This window comes from Nicotiana sylvestris, chromosome 5 (genome assembly GCF_000393655.2).
Source record: "Nicotiana sylvestris chromosome 5, ASM39365v2, whole genome shotgun sequence".
In the NCBI taxonomy this organism is placed as follows: Eukaryota; Viridiplantae; Streptophyta; class Magnoliopsida; order Solanales; family Solanaceae; genus Nicotiana; species Nicotiana sylvestris.
In genome coordinates this window covers 27243453-27266548 of record NC_091061.1, presented here as the reverse complement: position 1 = coordinate 27266548, position 23096 = coordinate 27243453, and the positions used below count along the sequence as shown (strand labels likewise).

General features: G+C 37.0%; 1 protein-coding gene across 7 annotated transcripts; it reads left to right on the top strand.

The window, feature by feature from the left end:
* Positions 1 to 4635: 4635 nt before the first annotated feature.
* On the top strand, positions 4636 to 22450 carry LOC104246835 (serine/threonine protein phosphatase 2A regulatory subunit B''beta-like). Of its 7 annotated transcripts, none has more exons than XR_011407525.1 (14): positions 4636 to 5168; positions 6523 to 6765; positions 6873 to 6981; positions 10171 to 10270; positions 10989 to 11094; positions 11281 to 11371; positions 12101 to 12242; positions 12753 to 12900; positions 13101 to 13210; positions 15144 to 15300; positions 15814 to 15939; positions 16042 to 16204; positions 18153 to 18221; positions 21907 to 22450. XR_011407525.1 is itself a non-coding variant. In XM_070174314.1 (13 exons), exons 1-12 carry the CDS (start codon positions 5022 to 5024, stop codon positions 16180 to 16182), a joined length of 1620 nt encoding a protein of 539 aa, XP_070030415.1. In that variant the 5' UTR covers positions 4636 to 5021; the 3' UTR covers positions 16183 to 16204; positions 21979 to 22450. The 7 variants fall into 7 exon arrangements, 3 of the variants coding, with proteins under 3 accessions (XP_070030415.1, XP_070030414.1, XP_070030416.1); XR_011407526.1 differs by having other exon boundaries at positions 16042 to 16241; XR_011407527.1 differs by lacking the exon at positions 18153 to 18221 and having other exon boundaries at positions 16042 to 16241; positions 21979 to 22450.
* Positions 22451 to 23096: the final 646 nt, after the last annotated feature.

Sequence of the window (23096 nt, the reverse complement as noted above, 5' to 3'; positions counted from 1 at the left end):
TGCTTAGTTCTTGTTCAAAGATTTAGAAGGAGCAAAGGTTGTTCTTGGCAAGCTCAAGTAAAAGTGTTTGATAAATTCCTCAAGTAAGGTATGTTAAGGTTAATCCTTCCTTCTTTTGGCATGATCCAAGTAACAATACGTAAACCCAATGCTATTCCATAGGTGATTCTGCTCTTAGCAGTTAAGGATGTCTATATTATTCATTTATGTGAAGTGATGTCTCACTATGTTCCTAAGTCTCTATTGAGGTATATGATAAAGATGTTAATATTTATAATATAGTTATACATGCATATTCATGCATTTACCACCGTGCTACGGCCGGTTGGGCAGTCATGTATATTCATTTATCACTGTGCTACGACCGGTTGGACAATCATGTATCTTTATTTACCACCATGCTACGGCTGGTCGGACAGACATACATTTACCACCGGAATACGGCCGGTGGGAAAGTTACCACTGGTTGAGCAGTTATGTATCATTATTTACCACCGGTTGGGCGGTCATACATTTACCACTGTGCGACGGCCAGTCGGGCAGTTACCTCTGATCAGTTGGGCAGGCATGCATCATACGATATAGATAATAGTCTCAAAAGAGAAGCATTATATATATGTATAATAAGTATGCATATACGGTGGCACTTCAGAGATTCAGGTTGATTCTTATATGTCTTTAATTAATGTTGACTTATTGTTATGTTTCAGTTCTGCCTTACATACTCGGTACATTATTTGTACTGACGCCCTTTTGTTGTGGATGTTGTATTCATGCCTGCAGATATAGGTTATCAGTTTGACGAGCCCTCATAATAGACGAGGTTAGCATTCAACAAAGGATTTCTAAGACTCCACTTCATTCGGAGTATAGCCGAGTCTATAAGTCATCATGTCAGAGTTTTGCTACAGACTTATGGTTAGGCAGGGGCCTTGTCCTATTTGATGTCAAATAATCTTAGAGGCTTTATAGATACAGGTTCATTATGTACATTATGTCAGAAGCCTTGGCGACCCATATGTATTTATGTTTTAGGAATGATGGTTCATTGATACAATGTTTGCCCACTTATAGTTATACATCACGAGTTACGACCATGTTGGCCTATGATAGTTATAGAAGAAAAATTAAGTTACAGAGTGGTTCGCTCGGACTAGTACGGTATCGGGTACCAGCCACGCCTCCCCGGGTTTGGGGCATGACAAGTGCTGCTAGTTTCAACCCAAAAAGGTGAAGATGACTTGGTATAGTAGCATATGCGTCCATCTTGAACCTTTTAAATTTCTCATATTTTCTTCTCCCTTCCCTACACCGAGTTCTATCATCCTTAAAGATATTTTGTATCGATCTTGGAACATCATTCATAACGACTTCAGAATCTGAATCTGAATTGTTACTGAAATGGGTCCTTAGACGATGCACTCTTCTACGTTGTCTCCTTGCTCGACTTTCAGCACCACTCTCATTTGTCATATATCAAGCTCGTTCCCGTCCATCAATTTCTGAAATGGGAACAAGGAAACAATTAGAATGATTTTTCATAATCATACTATATGATAACATATTTCGCAATTACTTGTAAAAGAGAAATCAAGTTTAAGGGTCATTTACTTATTAAGAAATTAATATTCGACCCTTGTATGATCACTAATATATCAGTAAAGGAATAATTAGGACTTGTTTTAAATCTTTTCACTTAAGGAACAATGAGTTCACTGTTGACCAATTAATCAATAATTAAATATTTGGCCAAGACATTTTTGATGAAATAATAATAATATTTTAGAATTTCATAAGAAGATACTGAACTGAAATTGTAAACAAATAATATATTTATATTCCAAGAGTAAATAATTCATCGGAACCAAAAATATACACAAACAATATGTCAATGTTCTAATAAAACTCATAATAATCTCTTCCCTCTGTTCTTTTCAATTATAAAATAAATTCGCCATTAGCCAAGTTAATGTAGTTAAAAGAAAGAGAAAGTTTTCAATAGTTTGTAAGCACTAAAAATATTTTTGCCGTCCCTCTCTTTGACAACCAAAGTTTCACCAAATATGGCAAAAATATAGCAAAGTCATTAAAGAATAGTCTAAGTTTCATAACTTTGAAGAAAACACAAAATTAATAATGAAAAAAGGCAACGTGGCCTTTCAAAAGTTCTTCTCCCTAGTGTTTAAATACATGGGAAACAATATTCCCTTTAATTGGTGTCTAAAAATGATCACACATATGGTAATAGAGTCAGGCATTAAAAGAATTTTGTTGCCGGTATTCTAAATCTCCCGAATCGGCAAACAACTTCGATCGGCCGTTTTTAAAATACTTAAAGAAAAGGTTTCGTATTTTAATCTCTTATTATCAAAAATAAATTTCGACACCATTTTTTTTTGATTTTTTTCTTCAGAATTGGCTTTCATGTCAAAACAAAATTTGTAATCAGAAATGGATATACAAATAAGAGAGACGATATATATATATTCGACAGTGTATTCAAAAATTAACAGAACACATAACCAATGGCTCTGATGCCAATGTTAGATTAAACCTAGAGACGAGAACAACAAGTTGTGTATCTTGTTTATATATAGTGTTAGAATTGTTGAATTCACTACCAAAAAGTTGCCCCAAGTTGAACATCAATTCACTAGGAAAGGAAGTTTATATTCACAAATTAGATGTCTTTCCTCTCTTGTGTGTTTTTGTTTTTAGAGAACGAGAGAAGAATACTTGTCACGGGCCAGCCTTTTTCCGGACGTCAGCAGCACCAAATAGCCCATGCGGCGCCTGTAGTCATCCCTCACTACATGCCAGCCTTTCATCTTTCCTAGGTTTTCTAGCACGATCTTGTGCCTGTGGTGGAGCTTGCCTAGGAAGCTTACTCCAACTGTGCCACCCGTCTGATATCTAGGCTCATGGCCTTGACTAGCCATGGCACTTTTCATCTGTTGAATCTCATCCATGCGCACACCTGGGGTTGGCTAAGGACATGTTCGTCCCTCGCCTAGCACTGAGCATTGCTCTCGCATGCACAGTTCAATTCTTAAGCTTGACATTCGCCTCGTGCGTCCACACCCAGTTTGTGCTTCGCCCGAGTAGGGCAACCTTTAGTCCTTGGCCTCTATCATGTGCGTCATTCATAGCATGCCCATGATTGTCTTATGGCATTGCCAAACATAGACCTCGCGACATACTTTCATCCCGCATAGTGCAGTGTCACCCCACAACTGAACGTCTAGGCCAACGGAATAGGCGCCTAGCTGAACCCAAGCCAAGCTCACAAGTCGACACATGAGGCCACTAAAATAGGTGCTTCAAGTATCCAATCGGCACGAAGGTCTGTATCCACTATTTCGGTAGCCCACGTGGCATAATCATCCCACACGTCAAGCCTCCAGCACCCGTTTTGTGCCTAACGCTATCCCTGAGGCGTTGCGCCGTCCATAGAGTTCCCTAACTCATATGGATACCTTAGACATTCCTTTGAGATGCCCAGGCAGGCCCTTGAGGTTCCCCTCAAGGTGGCTCACTTGGTGCGTCTTGGTGGCAGCACGCACGAGGGAGGCTGGCTGAGCTTCAACACCTCTGCCCCCTTATATATGCTTAAAATAAAAAAGCTCATGATCCCCTAGAGACATGTTTTGGCCAGAGAATCATAATGACCCTTTCTCACTCATCCAAACTCCGAATAAAGTGTCGTCTGTTCCTAAAGCTTTCTCTTGACTTCCTTCACACTTCCATGAAGTTTCAAACCATTCCCATACTCGTGTAAATAGTTATAGCCTTCGGACACTTCAGCAAATTACGACAATGCTACTGCCCTTGGCTAAGTCAAGCCCATAGGCAAACGAACTCCAAATGACTCCAAAATCGGTCAGCATATATAATAGCATACTAGGAACATGGCCTACAACCGAAATCCCTAGATTCCTCTCTTAGCTCGAAAACGTATGGTCGTAACACTCAGGCACGTACGCGGCCGTCGCTCGCAGGCTAGACCCTTAGTCTCATCCCAAGTCCTCTCTAAACCCTCTTGGCACTCTTAGGATATGCAACACAACATATCTAGATGGTTGTTGCCTCATGCATAGCCCATCTGCTCGATGCTCCTTTACAACGCATCGTCACCACACGTCACCTATACGACTGACACTTGTCCTGCCGCACTGTAGCGCACAGTACCATGGATGCCAAGAACCCCCAAAATATGGGGTGTAACAATACTTCTCTGTTGAGGGAGAGAAATTGAGTTTTTTCTTCTTTTCTTGCAAAAATAAAGAATTCTTCCATAATGAAATCTGTTTCACCACTAAATAAAAATAATTGTATTCTTTTGTAACCACTTAACTCCTCTAAATCTTATGCCCTTATCCTTTCTAAATGGGTTGGGTCGTTTCATACGGGGGACCCGCCCGATATCCAACAATCAAAAAAGAATGACACTCTAACACACTTCTATATACTTTAAAGAAAGTTTACCGTCATGCTTAAAGTTATAAGTTTTAAGAATATTATAACCAACAAATGTTTATGTTTAAAACAATAAATTTTATGAATCAAACTATGTGACAAATTAAAGAAAATTGGAAGTAAACAAATTAAAGAAAGATATTACATTATTACACTACTTAACACTGCATTTTGTATATCACACACACACACACACACACAGAGTACTACTTGGCTTCAAGGGTTTCGACCTGTAAATTCTCTTTCTCCGATCTGCAAATCCAATTCAATTCCTACAATCCATTTCTACTCATACAATCTCATCTCAGATTCAGAAAATCCATAACGATCTAGAAGAAATTCTCAATTCAGAAAATCATCTTTCACATTCTTCAAAAATCAAAATCGATACTTTATATTCAGCCAAAGCTGTGGTGATGTGAGAACTGCTATTTTAAGAGCTCATTTTGGTTCATTTTTAGGGTTTGTTTGAATGATAAAGAAAGTTCTAGAAGATCTAAGGATTTGGATTTGGATTGATTTCATTGCTTAGTTAGAAAGTCACAATGGATGTTGATTTAGTTGTTGATATAGCGAGCCTTGATGCCGAATTATTGCAGCTTCCTGAATTTTCACCTTTGGCTATCAAAGATAATCCTTATGCTCAGAGGCTCTTTGATCAATGGCTTTCGCTCCCCATCACGACTTCTAAGGTAGTTCCACAGTGCCCAAATTTTGATAATGTTTTCTGTATTTTGCTTTATTAAGAACTATATTTTGATATTGCAATGAGTTTAAGTGCGGGGTTAAAAATATGCATGCAATCAGGTCATTTATTAGGTATATACTTGTAAATCTTTTGATAAACATTAGTTGGTAATCAGTCAAAAATGGTTCTTCTTCCATTTCAGTTGATGCGGCATAGTTTGAATTGGTATGGTGTTTAAGAAAGGAAGAAAAACTTTCAAGCTTGTGGTCTTAAACATGGCTTAACATTTGTGTGGCTATAGGATTTTCTAAACTTGTGGTATTAAACATTTCATAACATTTGCATGTGCGATAACATTTGTATGGCTATAAAAGTTTATTATCAAGTGTAGATGGGAAGTTTATGTTAAAGTTTTTCCAAATTTAGAAAGCAGTTCAAGTTAGTGGCTTACTGTATCATAATACGCTGCTATATGATCTATCTTATACGTATCTCAGAAGTGATTCTAACAACTATAATACGTTTGTTTCATGAGAATGTCAATTATTTTGTGTTGAGCGAAGTATCATGTGGAGTATAATGTATTATCAAGTCTCCTAGGGCGAGGAATGATTAGAAGGCGCCATGAAGATATGTAAACCTTTTTGTGTAAAGTGAAGAAGAAAGATTTCAATAGTCTGTTGCAATTTTGAGCACTTTCTCTGAGTTCTTTTATCCACTTTTTCTTTATTGACAAAATGTACATGTCTGGGCTCCGGCTCTCTTGGATCAATTGTGTTGCCTTTTTTTTTTGAGCCGGCTCTTGCTCTTTACCAACAAGATTCTATCATTGCTCACTCTCAAAAAGAGTAAACAATGCTCGGAACTTGATAGTATGCACATAGGACTGCAACAACTTGTTGCATTCGATGAAAATTAATTCTGTGTGTTCATGGAACTACTGCCACTAAGAAGCTTTCCTAGGATGATGGAGATGTGCTGGTGCTTTTGTTTAATGGAGACTCTTCGTGAAATTTTTATACCACTGGTGATGAATGATAGTGATATTGTGCTTGAGGATGTTCAGCTGGAATCCAATATATTTTTAAAATGTTACTCTGCCAAGATATTGTTCTGAGCCAGTATTACACGAGTCTGAGGTTTTACGAATGGAACATCGGACCTGATAATTATTGAGCTTACATGTTGATTTTTTATAGTTCTGGGAACATATGATGTTTCGTTTTGGAAGAGCTCTCTGCCCTGCATTATTGCAAACAGAAGCGATGAATATGCATTTTTTCTGTTTCTGATAAACATTGTTGTTGATCTCAGTTGATTGGCAAATGGAAAGTAATCTATTTTCACTGTACATGCAGGTGAAATCTTTGCTTGATAATGTTAAGGGTGGTAGTCCCTTGAATGTGACTGGAACTTCTTCTAGCACAAATGTTGCTGCAAGCAGTTCTTTGCCGTCTATGTTTCCCGCTGGAAGTACCCCTCCACTTTCCCCGAGAAGCTCATCTGGTTCACCGCGAACAACAAGACATAGGGCAGGCCCCTCTATATTAGGTTCTCCTCTGAAATTAGTGAACGAGCCTGTTAAAGAGCAAATACCACAGGTATGGAAGTGTTGCAAAACTAATTCAGAGTGATGCTTTTTCTTTCTTTTTGAGCACAGACAGATTGTGACGATTTCTTCCTTTTGATCAAATGCATATGATGATAGCAGTTTTATTTTCAAAATGGCCGTCCACCTCCGAATGAATTGAAGGAACGCTGCTTGTTTAGAATAAACCAATTTTTCTATGGTCACATGGATGGACTACAAATGCATGGTAAGGTTCCTTTTTTTTTTTGGGGGGGGGGGGAGGATTGCTTTCTTATTGACTTTGAGATGAGTATGGATATGTGTATATCCTTTTAGGTTTAATATGAGAGTTTCTGTAGTATCTCATTATCTTCCAGAATATACCTTTTTGTTTTTTGAGGCCTTTTACCAATTTCTCTTATCATTCTTTTGTTGGCTCTCCAACAAATGCTATAAGATCTGTAATTATGGTTTTTAATGAAATAAATTCTTATTAAATGCATAGAACCTACAGAATTGTGAAGTTACATGCCCCCTTAAAACAATTAATAGATATCTATGTGTAATTTATTGAAATTCTTAGGGTGCTACAAAATTTGTTGGAGACTGCAAAATAAGACGAAATATATGCACAACAAGTTCAACCTTCTTAAGATTTGAAGTGAGATTAGACGGGATTGTGACAGAGGCGGATCCACCTCACAGATTATGGTGCACTTGCACCCATCCTGTTTGGAGCTATAAGCTAGACTTTCAATATAATTTCCTGAAAAATTTGTTGTATAGTGTAGGGTGAACCCATGGTCAAAAGTGGGCGTTGGGTCCCAAGGTTTCAGACCCTATGTCCAGACATTCGATTTTTGTTTTGAGTTCGTCTTTCTTTCTCTTTCTCTTACCCTTTCTTTTCATTTCTCTTTTCTCTTTGACTTCAACCAATTTGATAAATTCTCTTCATGGTAAATTATAAATTAAGTATTCCGATATTAGCTATTGATTATTTCTAGTTGAGATTTGTTTTATCTTAAAGTACTCTAACTTTGTTTTACAACAAATTATTTATGTGACTAAAAGATTAGTTACGCAGTACATGATAAAACGTGCTTCATATCTTTTTATTCCAATCAAATTTTTGAAGTTTTAAATAAGTAAAATACTTTTTTTGGTAAGCAACTCACATAGAAAGAATTAACCATATGCTCTTAAGGCTTTTTGATATCTTTGTGTTTCTTTTTAATTTGAATTAAAACATGCAAAAGTTTAAATTTTTAATTTACGGCATTACTTTGTCATTAATATTCTACTTACCTTAAGTTTCTCTTTGCTTTGACACAGTAAGAACCAAATCAATTTAAGACCATATTATTCAATAATTGTATATAATATTAATGATACAAATAAAAATTATGATTTATCAAGTAGTTTATTATTTAGATGATGTGCAAAATTGATTAGCTGTAAAACACAATGACAAGTATTAACTTTAGTTAAAGTTAATGGTGCACCCATGATATTAAAATCCTAGATCCGCCTTTGGATTGTGATACCTAATGCAGGGAAATTTTTTAGAACAAAATGTTTTCTTTTCTTGATCAATAACTTCTGGTTTCTTGTCCAAACATATTTTGGTTTGTTTTACTTGTAACAAGGACATGTTTTGTTTTCAAAAACATAAAGAAAACAATCAAAATACAAAATAAATACGCTCACTGCTCACAGTTATCAGAAAACTATTCTACCAAATCTAAACACTCACAGAAAATAGAACAAATCAACTCCCCCCCCCCCCCCAAAAAAAAATGAAAAAAAGATGACACCAAAATGTTTTCTAGTACAGACACCGGGATAGGCTCAGTCATTTAGGGGAATGACATGGTAGTTGAAGATGTAACACAGAATTGATATGGAATGGTTGAAATAGAGGAGTAAAGTGTCCTGATAAAAAACTAGAGGAGTAATGTGAGTGGTATGCGATAGGAAAATACCTAACAAAGTGACAAGTTTTATGAAACGGTTGTGAGACCACCAATATTATATGGGAAATTGTTATGCCTCATAGGATGATTGTTGTAGAATCCAGATATTAAGATGATCATACAAGAACTTATTGTAAAAATTGGTCATACCAAATTTGTAATATTAGAAATGATCACATCCGACAAAAGGTGCAACTGCAGTTACACGAAGATTGCTTATTACAAGAAACTCTTTAGAGAAGAGATTGTAATCTTTGCAGCAGGTGGCAGATGCTACCATTGTGAAGAACATAGAGTCAATTAGTTAAATATCTCCTTCTGCACTGCAGACATACATGGAAGCTTTACACTGTTTTTGAATTTATATGGAGTCCAGTGATCCAAAATAGACTTTGTCAGCTGGTAGGGGTAGAGGATATGAAAAGAAAAACAGAGGTAATATTGGAAGACTATTCCTTATTGTGTAGTTTGGACAATGTAGAAAGAAACCATGGACGCTTTTTGAGGAAAATGAATGTATCTCTTATATAAAGTTAAGATATCCTTCACAATTTGTACTTTTGGTGTAAGAAGAATGTTCAGACTCCTTACACAAATAAGAGGGATCAAGTATACAAAGTTTATGTATATTTTCAGTACTTTTGTGGTACTGTTTCTTTATTAAAAATTCTTTTTTCTTTATCATTAACTTCCTTAGTAAAAAATTTATAGTGGAAAAAATGAGAGTACGTTGCCCGATATCGTTGTCTTACATAGTCTTCCAAATAGACTGGTCCATATGTGCGATATTATTATTGTTAAATATGCAAAAAGGGGGCGGGATAGACCTAAGATAAGATCCACAGAGGCAAACTCAGCGTGGCTCAACTAAGAATAGAATAAAATGGAATGAAGTCCATTGAGAAAATGGTTCAAATTCCAATCCAGTAGAGGCAATGATATTCGGTGATTTTTTCTATCTACCTGTAATGGAAGCAAAAGATCCATGTAGGCTAATAAAGTAGTAGGGACTAATGCTTTATTATTGTTGTTACACTTATATTAGGTCCGATGTTTGTCTGTAGATGTCACGGAGAGAAGTGACCTTTAGTTTGGAGAACTCTCAATTCGCCTTAAAGACAAATTATTTAGTATTGCAATGAAATAAGCCCAAATCAAGCACAACTTATGTAGAAGATTCATATATCAGATTCTGACTAGTTTTTGGAACTAATTACAGCATATCTGAGTCTGTTTAGTGCTGAAATTCTCAATATGGTTTACAATTTGTGAGCTGGGGGGGGGTGTGGTTGGACTGGAAACCAAGTGTAGGCTTAAGACTAAGTTGGATCATGTATAAATGTATAAAGAGTAGTTTATAATTATTTATGCTAGCTATATGGGCCGTCGGCCTACATGATTTGATTTATTATTCATGCTTGTGTTTGACATTCCATATAACTTATTTTTCCTTGGTTTGTTAGAATTTAAACCAATTACTAAGGAAATATGCAAGTTGCCGTCGTTCTTCTCAAGGGCTCTTTTTAGGAAGATTGATGTTGAGGGAACGGGCATCATAACAAGGTATTCTTTCTTCTCAATTCTCAAGATGATTCATTTAATTGGGGTAATTCCTAGAAGGTCATCTGCACCTTTGGAACATGGATGAAAATGTTGGGATTAAGGGCATCCTTTTCTTCCTTTCATCCTTCTATATGTCTTTTCGACCTCCGGTAACGTCCTTCTATTTGATATATAATACAGTTCCTTGAGTAGATATATCCTTCTATATATTTTGATAGTTTGAGTAACTTAATACTATTGTACTAAGCTCCCTTCACTCAGAAGCTCAATTTTTTGTTATAGTTACTGTGCTAGTTATAGTTGATTATATTTGAATTCTAGCTTCTTTCTTGAACGTTGTACTTTGTCTTTGCAGAGGTTTTAAGACAGAACTTAATAGATTTTGTGTAAGGGAGGAATTATTTCATAGGAGTTTTATTTCTCAAACATTTAAAGTGTATTAACTTAATAGGTTTGTCTGTTGTTTTCGACAGTTCCAGTTAAGACAGCTTCTTTTGGTCTGTATCTGTATCTCTTTGCTTTGCAAACTTATAACACCTTCTCCCATGTTTATTTGTAACTGCTAACACTTGAAAAGAGAAACTCGGAAGTGACAGCAGATGTAGGGTACTAGTAATGCAGAGTATACCTGAGCATTTAGTGTTAATTCATTTCTCACAATGTCTGGATCTCTTTTTTCAAGTAGTTTGCTGATGCTATTTGCTTAACATGGCTGTAGGGATGCCTTTGTTGATTATTGGGTCAACGGAAATATGTTGACAAAAGATATAGCAACCCAGATTTACACAATCTTGAAGCAGCTAGATCTCAAACACCTGACACAGGTGCTTTCTCTACTTTGTTTGTTATTTGTTTGAGTGACTTGTTATAATTACTTTGCAGTTTCTTACTCGTCCTATCCGAAAGAGCTAAAGATTTGGTCTGATTCATGATTACACGGAGAATATTTTTAGATTGCTAGATCTGTTTTTTCCTTGTTCCAATTGAAACTTCAACCAATTTGATTGTAGGATGATTTCAAGCCCGTGCTTCAAGAGCTTTTGGCAACACATCCTGGGTTAGAGTTCTTACGGAGCACACCTGAATTTCAAGAGCGATATGGTACCTTCTCAATGTTATACTGTATTAGTTGCTGATGCCCTCTATTAATTTGATATTTTGACGTCGTTAAAAATTTGCATGCGGAACTTTGTGCCCTTGAATTTGACGATGTTTTGTGGGATGTATATAACCACTGTCCTACATGAGCTGTTCTATTAGACATCCCTATCAATTTCTTTCTTGAGAGGACCATTACATGTAACCAAAGCAGATAACTAAAAGTGCTACAGGTCCCCAGTTTGTTGTAGTTTTTTGGTTTCAGTGCTAGATTAATTTGTGAGGTGTGAGTTTCTCTGATGAACTGGACAGTATTTTTGAGGCAATTATATGTTGAATGAAGTATGCTGTGTTACTCATCCCCCATGCCTAATGGTGGAGAAGAAAGACAATAAAAGATCTAATTGCCTTTTCTGGTCTTTTGGTACATCAAGCATGAGAACTTTAATTCCTCGGCAAAGCTTTCTTGTCTAAGACTTGAAATTTCCTTTGGTTGCTCTCTCTAAAGGAGTCCCATTCAAACTAGATTAGCTAACCCTTTTACCCGTCACCCTTTTTTGCGGGGTTCTGTCAGCTTTCTTGGTTTGGGACCATTAGGAATGGAGTAGATAGTCTTTTTTTTCTTTCTTAAAAGTTGGAATGATACATCGTATTTAAATACCTGTTTGTAACATAGAGGGGTTACAAACTATTTTACTCTATCTTAACAGCTAATTTTCTTGCATTGGCCAGCTGAAACTGTAATATACAGAATATTTTTCTACGTGAATAGATTGGGTAATGGTCAACTTACCCTCAGGGAGCTGAAGCGTTCAGACCTAATTGCTGCAATGCAACATGCGGATGAAGAAGAAGATATTAACAAGGTCCTTAGGTAAATATCTTTGCAATGGGATTGACTTAATATAGACATGAAAAAAGTTCACAGTTTTCTTCTTTTTGGGAAGTTTTAGAGATTCACTTCTGTTATGCCACTTGATATGGTCTGTCCTTGTTTCTTTGCCTTGTAAACATCAAAATATCTATGTCACATGATTTAATTATGCATGTTTATGTGGCAAATGGTGGTGCTAGGAAATTGTACTTCTTTGACTAGTCATAGAAAGAAGAGAGAAAAAATGCATTGTAGATCACATGATTAGCAGATCCATTTTGGGAGATAAACATTACAAAAGCACATCACAATGTTTTGCAGATTACTTTGAAACTCTGGCTTCCTCATAGAAACTAAGTCAAACATTCTGCTACTTTCTTTACTTACCTTTTAGAGTTTGTTCTATTGACTTTGGCTTGACACTACCCTGATAACGTTGGTCAAGTTCTTTTTACTGCCGTTCAAGCAAATATATCTGCCACGTCATTGAGCATCTTATTTTTGCTGCAGGTACTTCTCTTACGAACACTTTTACGTGATATATTGCAAGTTTTGGGAGCTCGATACGGATCATGATTTTCTGATTGATAAAGAGAACCTCATTCGATATGGCAACCATGCCCTTACATACAGGATTGTTGATAGAATATTTTCTCAGGTTGGAGTCTTCCTTGTACTCTGTTTGTCACTTATCAATTTGCCTTGCCTGCTTTAATGAATAAATTGTTGTACTTTTGGGAATGCTTGTTTATCACGTTATAAGGAGTTCATGTTTTAATTTTCTTTCGCCCCTTAAGGGATATCCAACAAAATTGGAACGGCACAGAGAGGATTAGCATGTTGTAATGTTTTTGTCAGGTTCCAAGGAAGTTTACAAGTAAAGTTGAAGGAAAGATGGGTTATGAAGACTTTGTTTACTTTATATTGTCGGAGGAGGATAAAACATCAGAGCCTGGTCTTGAATACTGGTAAATTTCAGGATTAACACGAAACTCTTTTTCAAGCTCCATGAAAATTTGAACTTTTCCTCCTGATTCTTTTATAGTGGAGCATTTGGATCTTTTTTGATGAAGATGGAGAATTCAAGTCTCTTTACATCATTACTGTGATTTTTTTTTTCCTGCTAAGCGGAGATTATGTTACTAATGTTCTTTTTTTATGAAGGAACTGATTTCAACTATCCATGTCAATTTTATGACTGCAGTTGATTAGTGGATTCCTTCTGTATTCTGCTTCCTAATTTATTGAGTGAAAAAGAGGAGTTGGGGGGGGGGGGTAGATGTTTTGGTGAATGTTTTCAAAAAGCACTTTTGTTTAGGCTATAAAATCGGCTCTCCAATAATTAATAGCATTAGGAGCACGAAATATGCTGGTACTTGGAAGTCGGAAGTATATGATATTATTATTGTTCGTAAGACTAATATGCTTGTGCTAACCAGGATATCACGAGTATGAACAAGGTTTTGCTTGCAAATTACCTACTTCTAGTTCTAATATATTTGTTGCACTTAAATTCTGTGCCCTGTTTGTTTTCAGCAATTGTTTTGTTCTGCATAAGACAGTTTTTTGTTTTATCGGAGATAAAATAACCAAAGGGCTGTTTTACCTAAATCCAAACAATACATTTGTTTTCTGGAAAGGTGGGGGGGGGGGGGAAATAAAAACAAAACAAAACCACAACCATCTTAGCTTTCTCCTCTTTTTCTAGGAGAAAAACCAGAACCAGATCTAAGATGTATGAAGTAATTCACAATTTCACATAGGTTGCAAAATTTTATGATAATTCAACTGCTTATGTCTCACCCATTTATGAGCATAGAAGCAACATCTTCCCTTCTTCCCCCCTCCCCCCCAAAAAAAAAGTGATGGTCTGATTTTAATGAGATGTGGATCAAAGATGTCTTTTTTTTTTAAAAAATAACCATGGTGTTCGGTCCAGCTTGCGCACACCTCGACTAATTCCACGGGATACCTAGTACCTCCCACCGACAATAGGTACCAGGTAACTAACTATGTCCACCAAAGTTTGGACAGATGGGAAGAAATCATCTGAGACATTATGGAACAAAGGTGTATTGAAATATTTACGACTGTGGTAGCTTATAACTTGTAGAATTATTGGAGATCCAATTACTTATGCATTTATTTACTGGAAAACCAAGTTACTTATTGAAAGCATAAGATTTGAGTACACAGAGTACCTTTTCAGATTAGTAAGGTCATTTTATTACTTTTGTGGACCCCTGTAGGTGCAGAATTTTACATAGTAGATTAGTCAAGCTCCCTCAATATTTAGGGAACTGATAAGTCAACTAATGTGTCTTATCATATACGTCCAACATTTTACACCCCAAAATAAATAAATTATAGACATTGATATTTCAGTCTTCAAACTGGTACTGCAGTATCGTCAAGGTATCTCTGATTTCTGTGTCCACAGTACCCAAAAAAAGGAAGCTGGTCTAGTCAACCAAACTTATCTGTCTTCTTTCCTAATCGTCTTTTCTGCTAACTTTTTTAGTGGCTCTTTAGCTTTTCTTGGTTGATTAGACTGACTTATTTGTGTATGCAAGCATTGCTGTGTTGTCTCTAGTTTCATCATAGTTGGCGAGATAATATTAATTATTATGGGCTGGAAGTCAAATTGCTGGTTTGTTGTATTTTGATAATTAAGAGTATTTCTATCAGGAATTATCGTGACAGTCAGGGAAGGCCATTTAGTTGATTGTGTTTTGCATTAGTATTGCTTGAATTCACAGCTAAGAATTTAGGCAAAGTAATGTCATTATAGAATGATGAGTCCCCTTCGGAAAAATAGTCAATTGTATTGTTGTGGGACATGCACAAACTCACATATGACACTGCCTTTCTTTTCTATATCTCAATTTATTTTATGGGCAGGTTCAAATGCATAGATTTGGATGGAAACGGTGTTCTGACTAGGAATGAAATGCAATTTTTTTATGAGGAGCAGTTGCATAGAATGGAATGCATGGGCCAAGAGCCAGTGCTTTTTGAGGATATATTGTGCCAGATGGTCGACATGATTAGTCCAGAGGTAATCTTTGTTTTTTTCACATGTGATGTCTTTATCTGTTGTGTCCTTTACATGCTGTGACATATCCATCAGATTAATGCTTTTCTTCTCTAACGAAAGAACACTTCTGGTTGACCCCTTTTGGTACCTAATTTGAAGTTTGTAAGTTGCATTCTCTGAATGGTCTTTTCTGTGAAAGACGGTGATGCATAAGTTAAAGTTAGTGAACTGTATTTCTTTTTAAGCTGTCTGGTGGGAGGTTGACAGTCAGATTTTATCTTCTTGATGGTGAATTAGTGAACCAATGTGCTGAGTAATTTCTTAGCCAATGGTCCTTTGGAGATTAGAAACGCAACAGTCATGATTAGTTTGGGAAAGAAGTTGTCGTTTTCTTTTTCAATCGAAATAATTAATGCCATTATTCAACTCTGTATTGTTTGACTTGATGTGCGATATGTAATCTACACCTGTTTTAATTTGTACCATCTGGGTTAATTTTCAAGAATGATACATAGCACTGAATTTTCCTTGCAGGATGAAAGTTATTTCATGTTACATGACTTGAAGGGCAATAAGTTATCCGGCAGTGTTTTCAATATACTCTTTAACCTCAATAAGTTCATGGCATTTGAAACTCGCGACCCGTTCCTAATACGTCAGGTAATTGAAAAGTTAATGTTTGATTAATAAGTAAAGGAGGCTGTTCTACATTCCTTCATCATTCTCACCAATGGATTAACATGATTTTTCTTTTTGTTCCAGGAGCGTGAGAACCCGAATTTGACTGAGTGGGATCGCTTTGCACATAGAGAATATATTAGACTCTCAATGGAGGAAGATGCAGAGGATGCCTCCAATGGAAGTGCAGATGTCTGGGATGAATCACTTGAGGCTCCTTTTTGAGTTCAGTTGGCAAGGTGGAAAGGTGTGGACTATCCATTTATCTACATCTCCTTCAACCGGTACATATTGTAGATTGATAGTTCTGTGAATCAGTATCTCTCTGATTTTTGACTTCATGTCCACTCTTTAATGTTACGAAACTACTATAAGAAAGTCTAATACTTGACTAAAATTACAAACACCTGGGATGACTAGCCCTTTTGGATGATACCAAATCATCACTGGCTGGTAAAGTTTTTGAAGCAAGCTGTTCTCCTAGTTTTTCCTCTCCTGGGCCATAAAGTATTTTACATAATTCCCTTTAATGACGTGACCCTAATACTTGAGAAGATAAGAAAAAAAAACATTCTTCTGAGCATATCACATGTAAAATGCTGTCTGGAACTGAACTCATAAAAAAACTGAGAGGCTCCCAGGTGAAAGCAGAATCCTTGTTTACCAGAGATTATTTAGTAGCCAACTGATGGGATCCTGTCTCATTTTCAGTTGCAACATGTTGACATACAAGTTGTCTAGCACATGCATACACATGTACTACATCATAGCTAGCACATGTATATGAGTTGTATAGTAGGTGTAATACAAGTTGTGTAGCACATGTATACACGTGTACTACATCATAGCTAGCACATGTATATGAGTTGTATAGTAGGTGTAATTAGGTGTATGGCAACTAATAGATTAGGTGAATTAGTATTATAAATAAGCCTTGTAATCTTCTCTTCTAGATATGAAATATAGAACTTCTTTGGTTTCTAACATGCGGATCGTCTTACTTCAATCCATGTAATTGGAACCCATGAACTTATTCTCCGTAATTTTGGACATAACCGGAATGACATCAACGGTAGGTTTCGTTTCAGTCATCTTGCACCCGAATAATAGCAGAATCAAATAGTTAAGAACAGTGCAGTGAAATTTGAACAGTGCAGTGAACAGTGAACAATGATATTTGAACAGTACAGTGAACAGTGAACAGTGATATTTGAACAGTACAGTGAACAGTGAATAGTAATATTTGAACAGTGAACAGTGCAGTGAACAGTGATCTTGGAAAATGAAAGTTGTCAAGGAAAAAATGGCCGGAAATAGTGAAATAGAATCAAAGCAGCGAAAGACTGTTCTGAACAAAAATAATTCGAACGGGGAAAAAAAATTCCCAACAACAAACTGATGAAAAAACTTCAATGTTCTGATACCATGTTATATTGCCGTTTAGTCCAGATGTGAAGGTACAACAGGTTCAGCGTGAACAACTGGCGGTCATGAGTTTCCTTTCTGGTCTTTCTCCCGAATTTGAAGGGGCCAAATCGCAGATTTTATCTGGGATTGCTATCTCTTCCTTGAAAGAGGCCTTTACAAGAGTGTTGTGTACTGAAAAGTCTCATCCAGGTCCGACAACCACGATCGATAGTGGTGCTCTGCTTAGCCGCGTCCAAAAGAATAGGAGTCATAGTAATCGCAATCGGAGTAGCGATAGTCGAGACCTAAAGCAAGGGGAAGTTGAGTGTTTTTATTGTCATGAGTTCGGTCATACCATACGTTATTGTGTGAAGCTTCAGAATAAGAACAAAAGATCTCAGTATGCCAACATCGCCACTTCCGAGACTATTTCACCATCTCAGTCATCATCTCCTCCTATCAATACTATCCCCGAGTCAGGTAAAACCACTAAGTGTCTCCTCTCTTCGTCATCCAAATGGGTCATTGATTCTGGTGCCACAGATCATATGACAGGTAACTCACTTTTTTCCACTTTTCAGTCACATACCCAATGTTCCACAGTTACTTTAGCCGATGGGTCTACCTTATATGTTTTAGGGTCTGGCACTGTTAACCCAACATCTTGTCTTTCCCTTAGTTCCGTCTTAAATTTGCCTGATTTTTCTTTCAATCTAATATCTGTCAGTAAACTTACTCGTACTCTAAATTGTTGTGTCTCATTTTTTCCCAATTATTGTCTTTTTCAGGATCTTATGACGAAGCAGATTATTGGTAAAGGTTCTGAGTCTGGGAGTCTCTATGTTCTTGAATCACAGGTGCCGAAATCCATTTCTTGTTCAACTGTGTTGTCTCCCTTTGATGTACACTGTCGATTGGGTCATCCATCCTTGTCTAGTTTGAAGAAGTTATATCCTCAGTTTCAGAGTATTTCCTCTTTAGATTGTGAGTCATGTCAGTTTGCTAAACACCATCGCCTTCCTAAAGTTTCTAGAGTCAATAAACGGGTCGACTTACCTTTTGAGTTAGTTCACACCGATGTTTGGGGTCCATGTCCTATTATCTCTAAAACTGGTTTTAGATATTTTGTTACCTTTGTGGATGATCATTCTCGTGTTACTTGGTTATATTTAATGAAAAATCGTTCGGAGTTGTTTTCAATTTTTTGTGCTTTTTGTGCTGAAATAAAAACTCATTTTAATGTTTCCGTTCGTAATTTAAGGAGTGACAATGCAAAAGAATATTTTTCGGATTTGTTTAAAGATTATATGGCTACAAATGGTATTCTACATCAATCTTCTTGTGTTGACACCCCTTCTCAAAATGGGGTTGCGGAACGAAAAAATAGACATCTTCTTGAAGTAGGCCGAGCACTCCTCTTTCAAATGAAAGTGCCAAAATGTTTTTGGGCTGATGCCGTCTCTACAGCTTGTTTTTTAATAAATCGTATGCCATCTTCTGTACTTCATGGTAATATTCCTTACAACATTCTTTTTTCCTCTAAGCCATTATTTCCTATTGAACCCAAAATATTTGGTTGTACTTGTTTTGTTCGTGATGTTCGTCCACAGGTAACTAAATTAGATCCAAAGGCCCTTAAGTGTGTGTTCTTAGGGTACTCACGTCTTCAGAAAGGTTATCGGTGTTATTCTCCAGATCTCAAAAGGTACTTAGTGTCTGCCGATGTCACATTCCATGAAAATTATCCGTTCTTTTCTTCATATGTTTATAACAGTCCCGAGGAAGAAGATGATACTTTGGTCTACACTGTCACACATCCGGTTAGTTCTCCAACACCTCTTCCTCAGTCACCCGTTTCCCTCGATCGACCATCCGAGCAGCCACCTGTTCTTCGTGTGTATACCAGGCGACAACAAACCTCAGAACCCGATCCTTTACCTACTTCTGCTTCGTCGGTAGATCCAACCTCCTGTGTTTCAGATCCTAGTTTGGATCTTCCTATTGCCATTCGCAAAGGTACACGACAATGTACTTATCCTATTTCTTCTTTTGTGTCTTATGACCATTTGTCTACTTCTTCTAGCTCGTTTATTGCATCATTAGATTCTGCTAGGATACCTAAAACTGTTCGTGAAACATTGTCCCACCCAGGTTGGCATGATGCAATGATAGAAGAGATGATGGCTTTATATGAGAATGGTACTTGGGAGTTGGCCGATCTGCCCACTAACAAAAAGGCTATTGGGAGCAAGTGGGTATTTGCTGTTAAGTTTAACTCCGATGGGACAGTAGCTCGCCTTAAGGCACGCCTTGTTGCAAAAGGGTATGCACAGACCTATGGAGTCGACTATTTGGATACTTTTTCCCCGGTCGCCAAGTTAGCTTCTGTTCGATTATTCATTTCCATGGCAGCTACTTATGATTGGCCTCTGCATCAGCTTGATATAAAGAATGCTTTTCTACATGGAGATCTTCAGGAAGAAGTATATATGGAGCAACCACCTGGGTTTGTTGCTCAGGGGGAGTGTGGAAAGGTATGTCGTCTTCGAAAATCTCTTTATGGGCTGAAACAGAGTCCCCGTGCTTGGTTTGGCAGATTTAGTGAGGCTGTTCTAGAATATGGGATGAAGAAAAGCAATTGCGATCATACGGTGTTTTATAAAAAGTCTGATGATGGTATTCTTTTATTGGTAGTATATGTTGATGACATCGTTATTACTGGAAGTGATATTACAGGAATTTCAACTCTAAAGTCTTTCCTTCACACTCAATTTCAGACGAAAGATTTAGGGCAACTAAAGTATTTTTTGGGAGTTGAAGTTACACGGAGCAAGAAAGGCATCTTCTTGTCCCAAAGGAAATATACTCTTGACTTGTTAGCTGAAACTGGAAAGTTGGGATCTAAACCATGCAGCATGCCAATGGTTCCTAACACACAACTCGTGAAAGAAGACGGTGAGTTATTCGAAGATCCAGAGAAATATAGGAGATTGGTTGGGAAACTGAACTATCTTACAGTAACTCGTCCCGATATCGCATACTCTGTCAGCATTGTGAGTCAGTTTATGTCTTCCCCAACAGTCAGGCATTGGGCGGCTCTGGAGCAGATTCTTTGTTATCTAAAGGGATCTCCAGGACGGGGTCTAGTATATAAGAATAATGAACACACTAACATTGAGTGTTTCACAGATGCAGATTGGGCAGGGTCAAAAGCCGATAGGAGATCCACGATAGGATATTGCGTTTTTGTTGGTGGAAACTTGATTTCGTGGAAGAGTAAGAAACAAAATGTCGTATCTCGATCTAGTGCGGAAGCAGAATACAGAGCTATGGCACAATCTGTGTGTGAGGTTGTATGGGTACATCAACTATTAAGTGAAGTTGGCTTCCAAACTACATTGCCAGCAAAGTTGTGGTGTGATAATCAAGCTGCTCTTCATATCTCCTCTAATCCTGTATTTCACGAAAGGACTAAGCACATTGAAATAGATTGTCACTTTGTTCGTGAAAAGATTCAACGAAAGCTCATCTCTACAGGTCATGTTAGAACTGGAGATCAATTGGGAGACATTTTCACAAAAGCTTTGAATGGAGCTCGAGTTGAATATATCTGTAACAAGTTGGGCATGTTCAATATATATGCTCCAACTTGAGGGGGAGTGTTGACATACAAGTTGTCTAGCACATGTATACACATGTACTACATCATAGCTAGCACATGTATATGAGTTGTATAGTAGGTGTAATACAAGTTGTGTAGCACATGTATACACATGTACTACATCATAGCTAGCACATGTATATGAGTTGTATAGTAGGTGTAATTAGGTGTATGACAACTAATAGATTAGGTGAATTAGTATTATAAATAGGCCTTGTAATCTTCTCTTCTAGATATGAAATATAGAACTTCTTTGGTTTCTAACATGGTATCAGAGCATTGAAGTTTTTTCATCAGTTTGTTGTTGGGAATTTGATACGGGGACGGATCCGAGTATCGGATTCGGCAAAATCTAAATTTTAAAATTCGGGGGTCTGGATCTGGATCTGGATATGGATACGGGTGCGGGGATTCGGCTAATAAAAAATAGAGCTATAAAAATATTGTAAAGTTTGAGAGATATTCTGTGAAAAACTTACATGAATATTGTAGAATTCAATCTTTCATTCTCCTAAATTTGTTTTATTTTTGATTTTGAGAAATCAAAATCTCAATTTTCCCCCCAAATTTGTCGATGGACTTCGGTCAAAGTGTCCAAAGTCAGTTGACCGAATCCGGGACGTATCCCGTCCCTGTCTCGTATCGGGACGGGGACGGCACCAAAATCGAAGAGTCCGCGCAACTTAGAACACAAGTACGTACCTTAGTTTACCGTTCATTTTAGCTTAGCTAATTTGGCCACCTATTATTACAGTGTGGTCCTCCAAAAATTCTTATCACTTTCATTTTATTTATTTAATATGAGTTGGAATGCCCTAGACTTAATGTGGATATATTGCTATGCCAGAAGGCTGAACTCTTGCCTTTTAAATTTCTACTAGTTTCCAGGAATGTGCCTGCATCGTACATTACCTCAAGCTAAATTTTGAGCTGCAAAAGTGAATTTTGCACAGATAAGAATCAAGTGGGACAAGCTGCTCTCTGTGTTCCACCAAGATGTTCTCTTTGAGATAGCCACAGAGGAATTTTTTATTGGTCTGCACAGAGCATGCTCTCAAGTTGTTTCTGTCCATGCTAGTCTGAAAGCTGCCAACATGAATTATCAAGGGCTTGGCAAATGGACGATTGGCGATTGACTGTCAAATGTACCTTCTTGTAATTCAGAACTTTCACATTTGTTCTCTCTTTAAGAAATCAATGTTATTAATTATTTGTTGTAGTTCCAATTTTTAGCGGTGTCAGATACCTTTTTCTCTAGATGAGGTTTAGTGTAGTGAGTGCCAATGTGCCAAGTTGTATGCTTCTCGTTCCCTTTTTGTGGTCTGTGAATCTTGGTAGTTGTGTATGAGCTGCAATGATATTCTTCTCTTTCTTTGTCCTGCTACTTGGATGTTGACCTCAAGGATTTATAATTTTTCTGACAAATTGCATTGTTGATTTATTAGTCACAGGTCATAAACTTGTTCTAGTATCATCATACATTAGCCTTTGAATTTTGTTAAGCAAGAATGAGTTGAAATGCATGTTCTTTGACTTGCAAGTCCAAGAGAAGGCAATAAAAAGGATATCCACATGCTTTTTTCCATTAAATTCGGATTTAGATGAGGTTTACGTAGTCGGTGGTTGCGGTAAGTTGACCTTCAGTATTAGAATACTCATGATATGATAAATTCTGTGAGACATTGAATGAAATATGTCCAAAAGGGCGAATGTAGTGAAGTAAACAGTGTCCTAATTAGTTTGGAATTGAGGCACAATTGATGTGTTGATATGTATTAGTAACAAGGAGATCATAGAAGGTCAGTTTTGAACTTTTGGTCTTCATTTCTTATCATTATTACAATTTTTTTTGCCCTTTTTCATGACATTTGTGCGTGCCTCCAGTTTTCATCTCAAAAGCAGAGCCTGAGAATGGTGCTGCCTGAGCCTTGCCATATTGCGCTTTAAGAAACATATAAGTTTGTAAGGGTGGAATAAGTAAAAAACTTAGGTCTCGTTTGGTACGAGGGATAAAGGGATAAATAATTCCGGAATTAAATTTGAGATGAGTTTTATCTCATGTTTGGTTGGG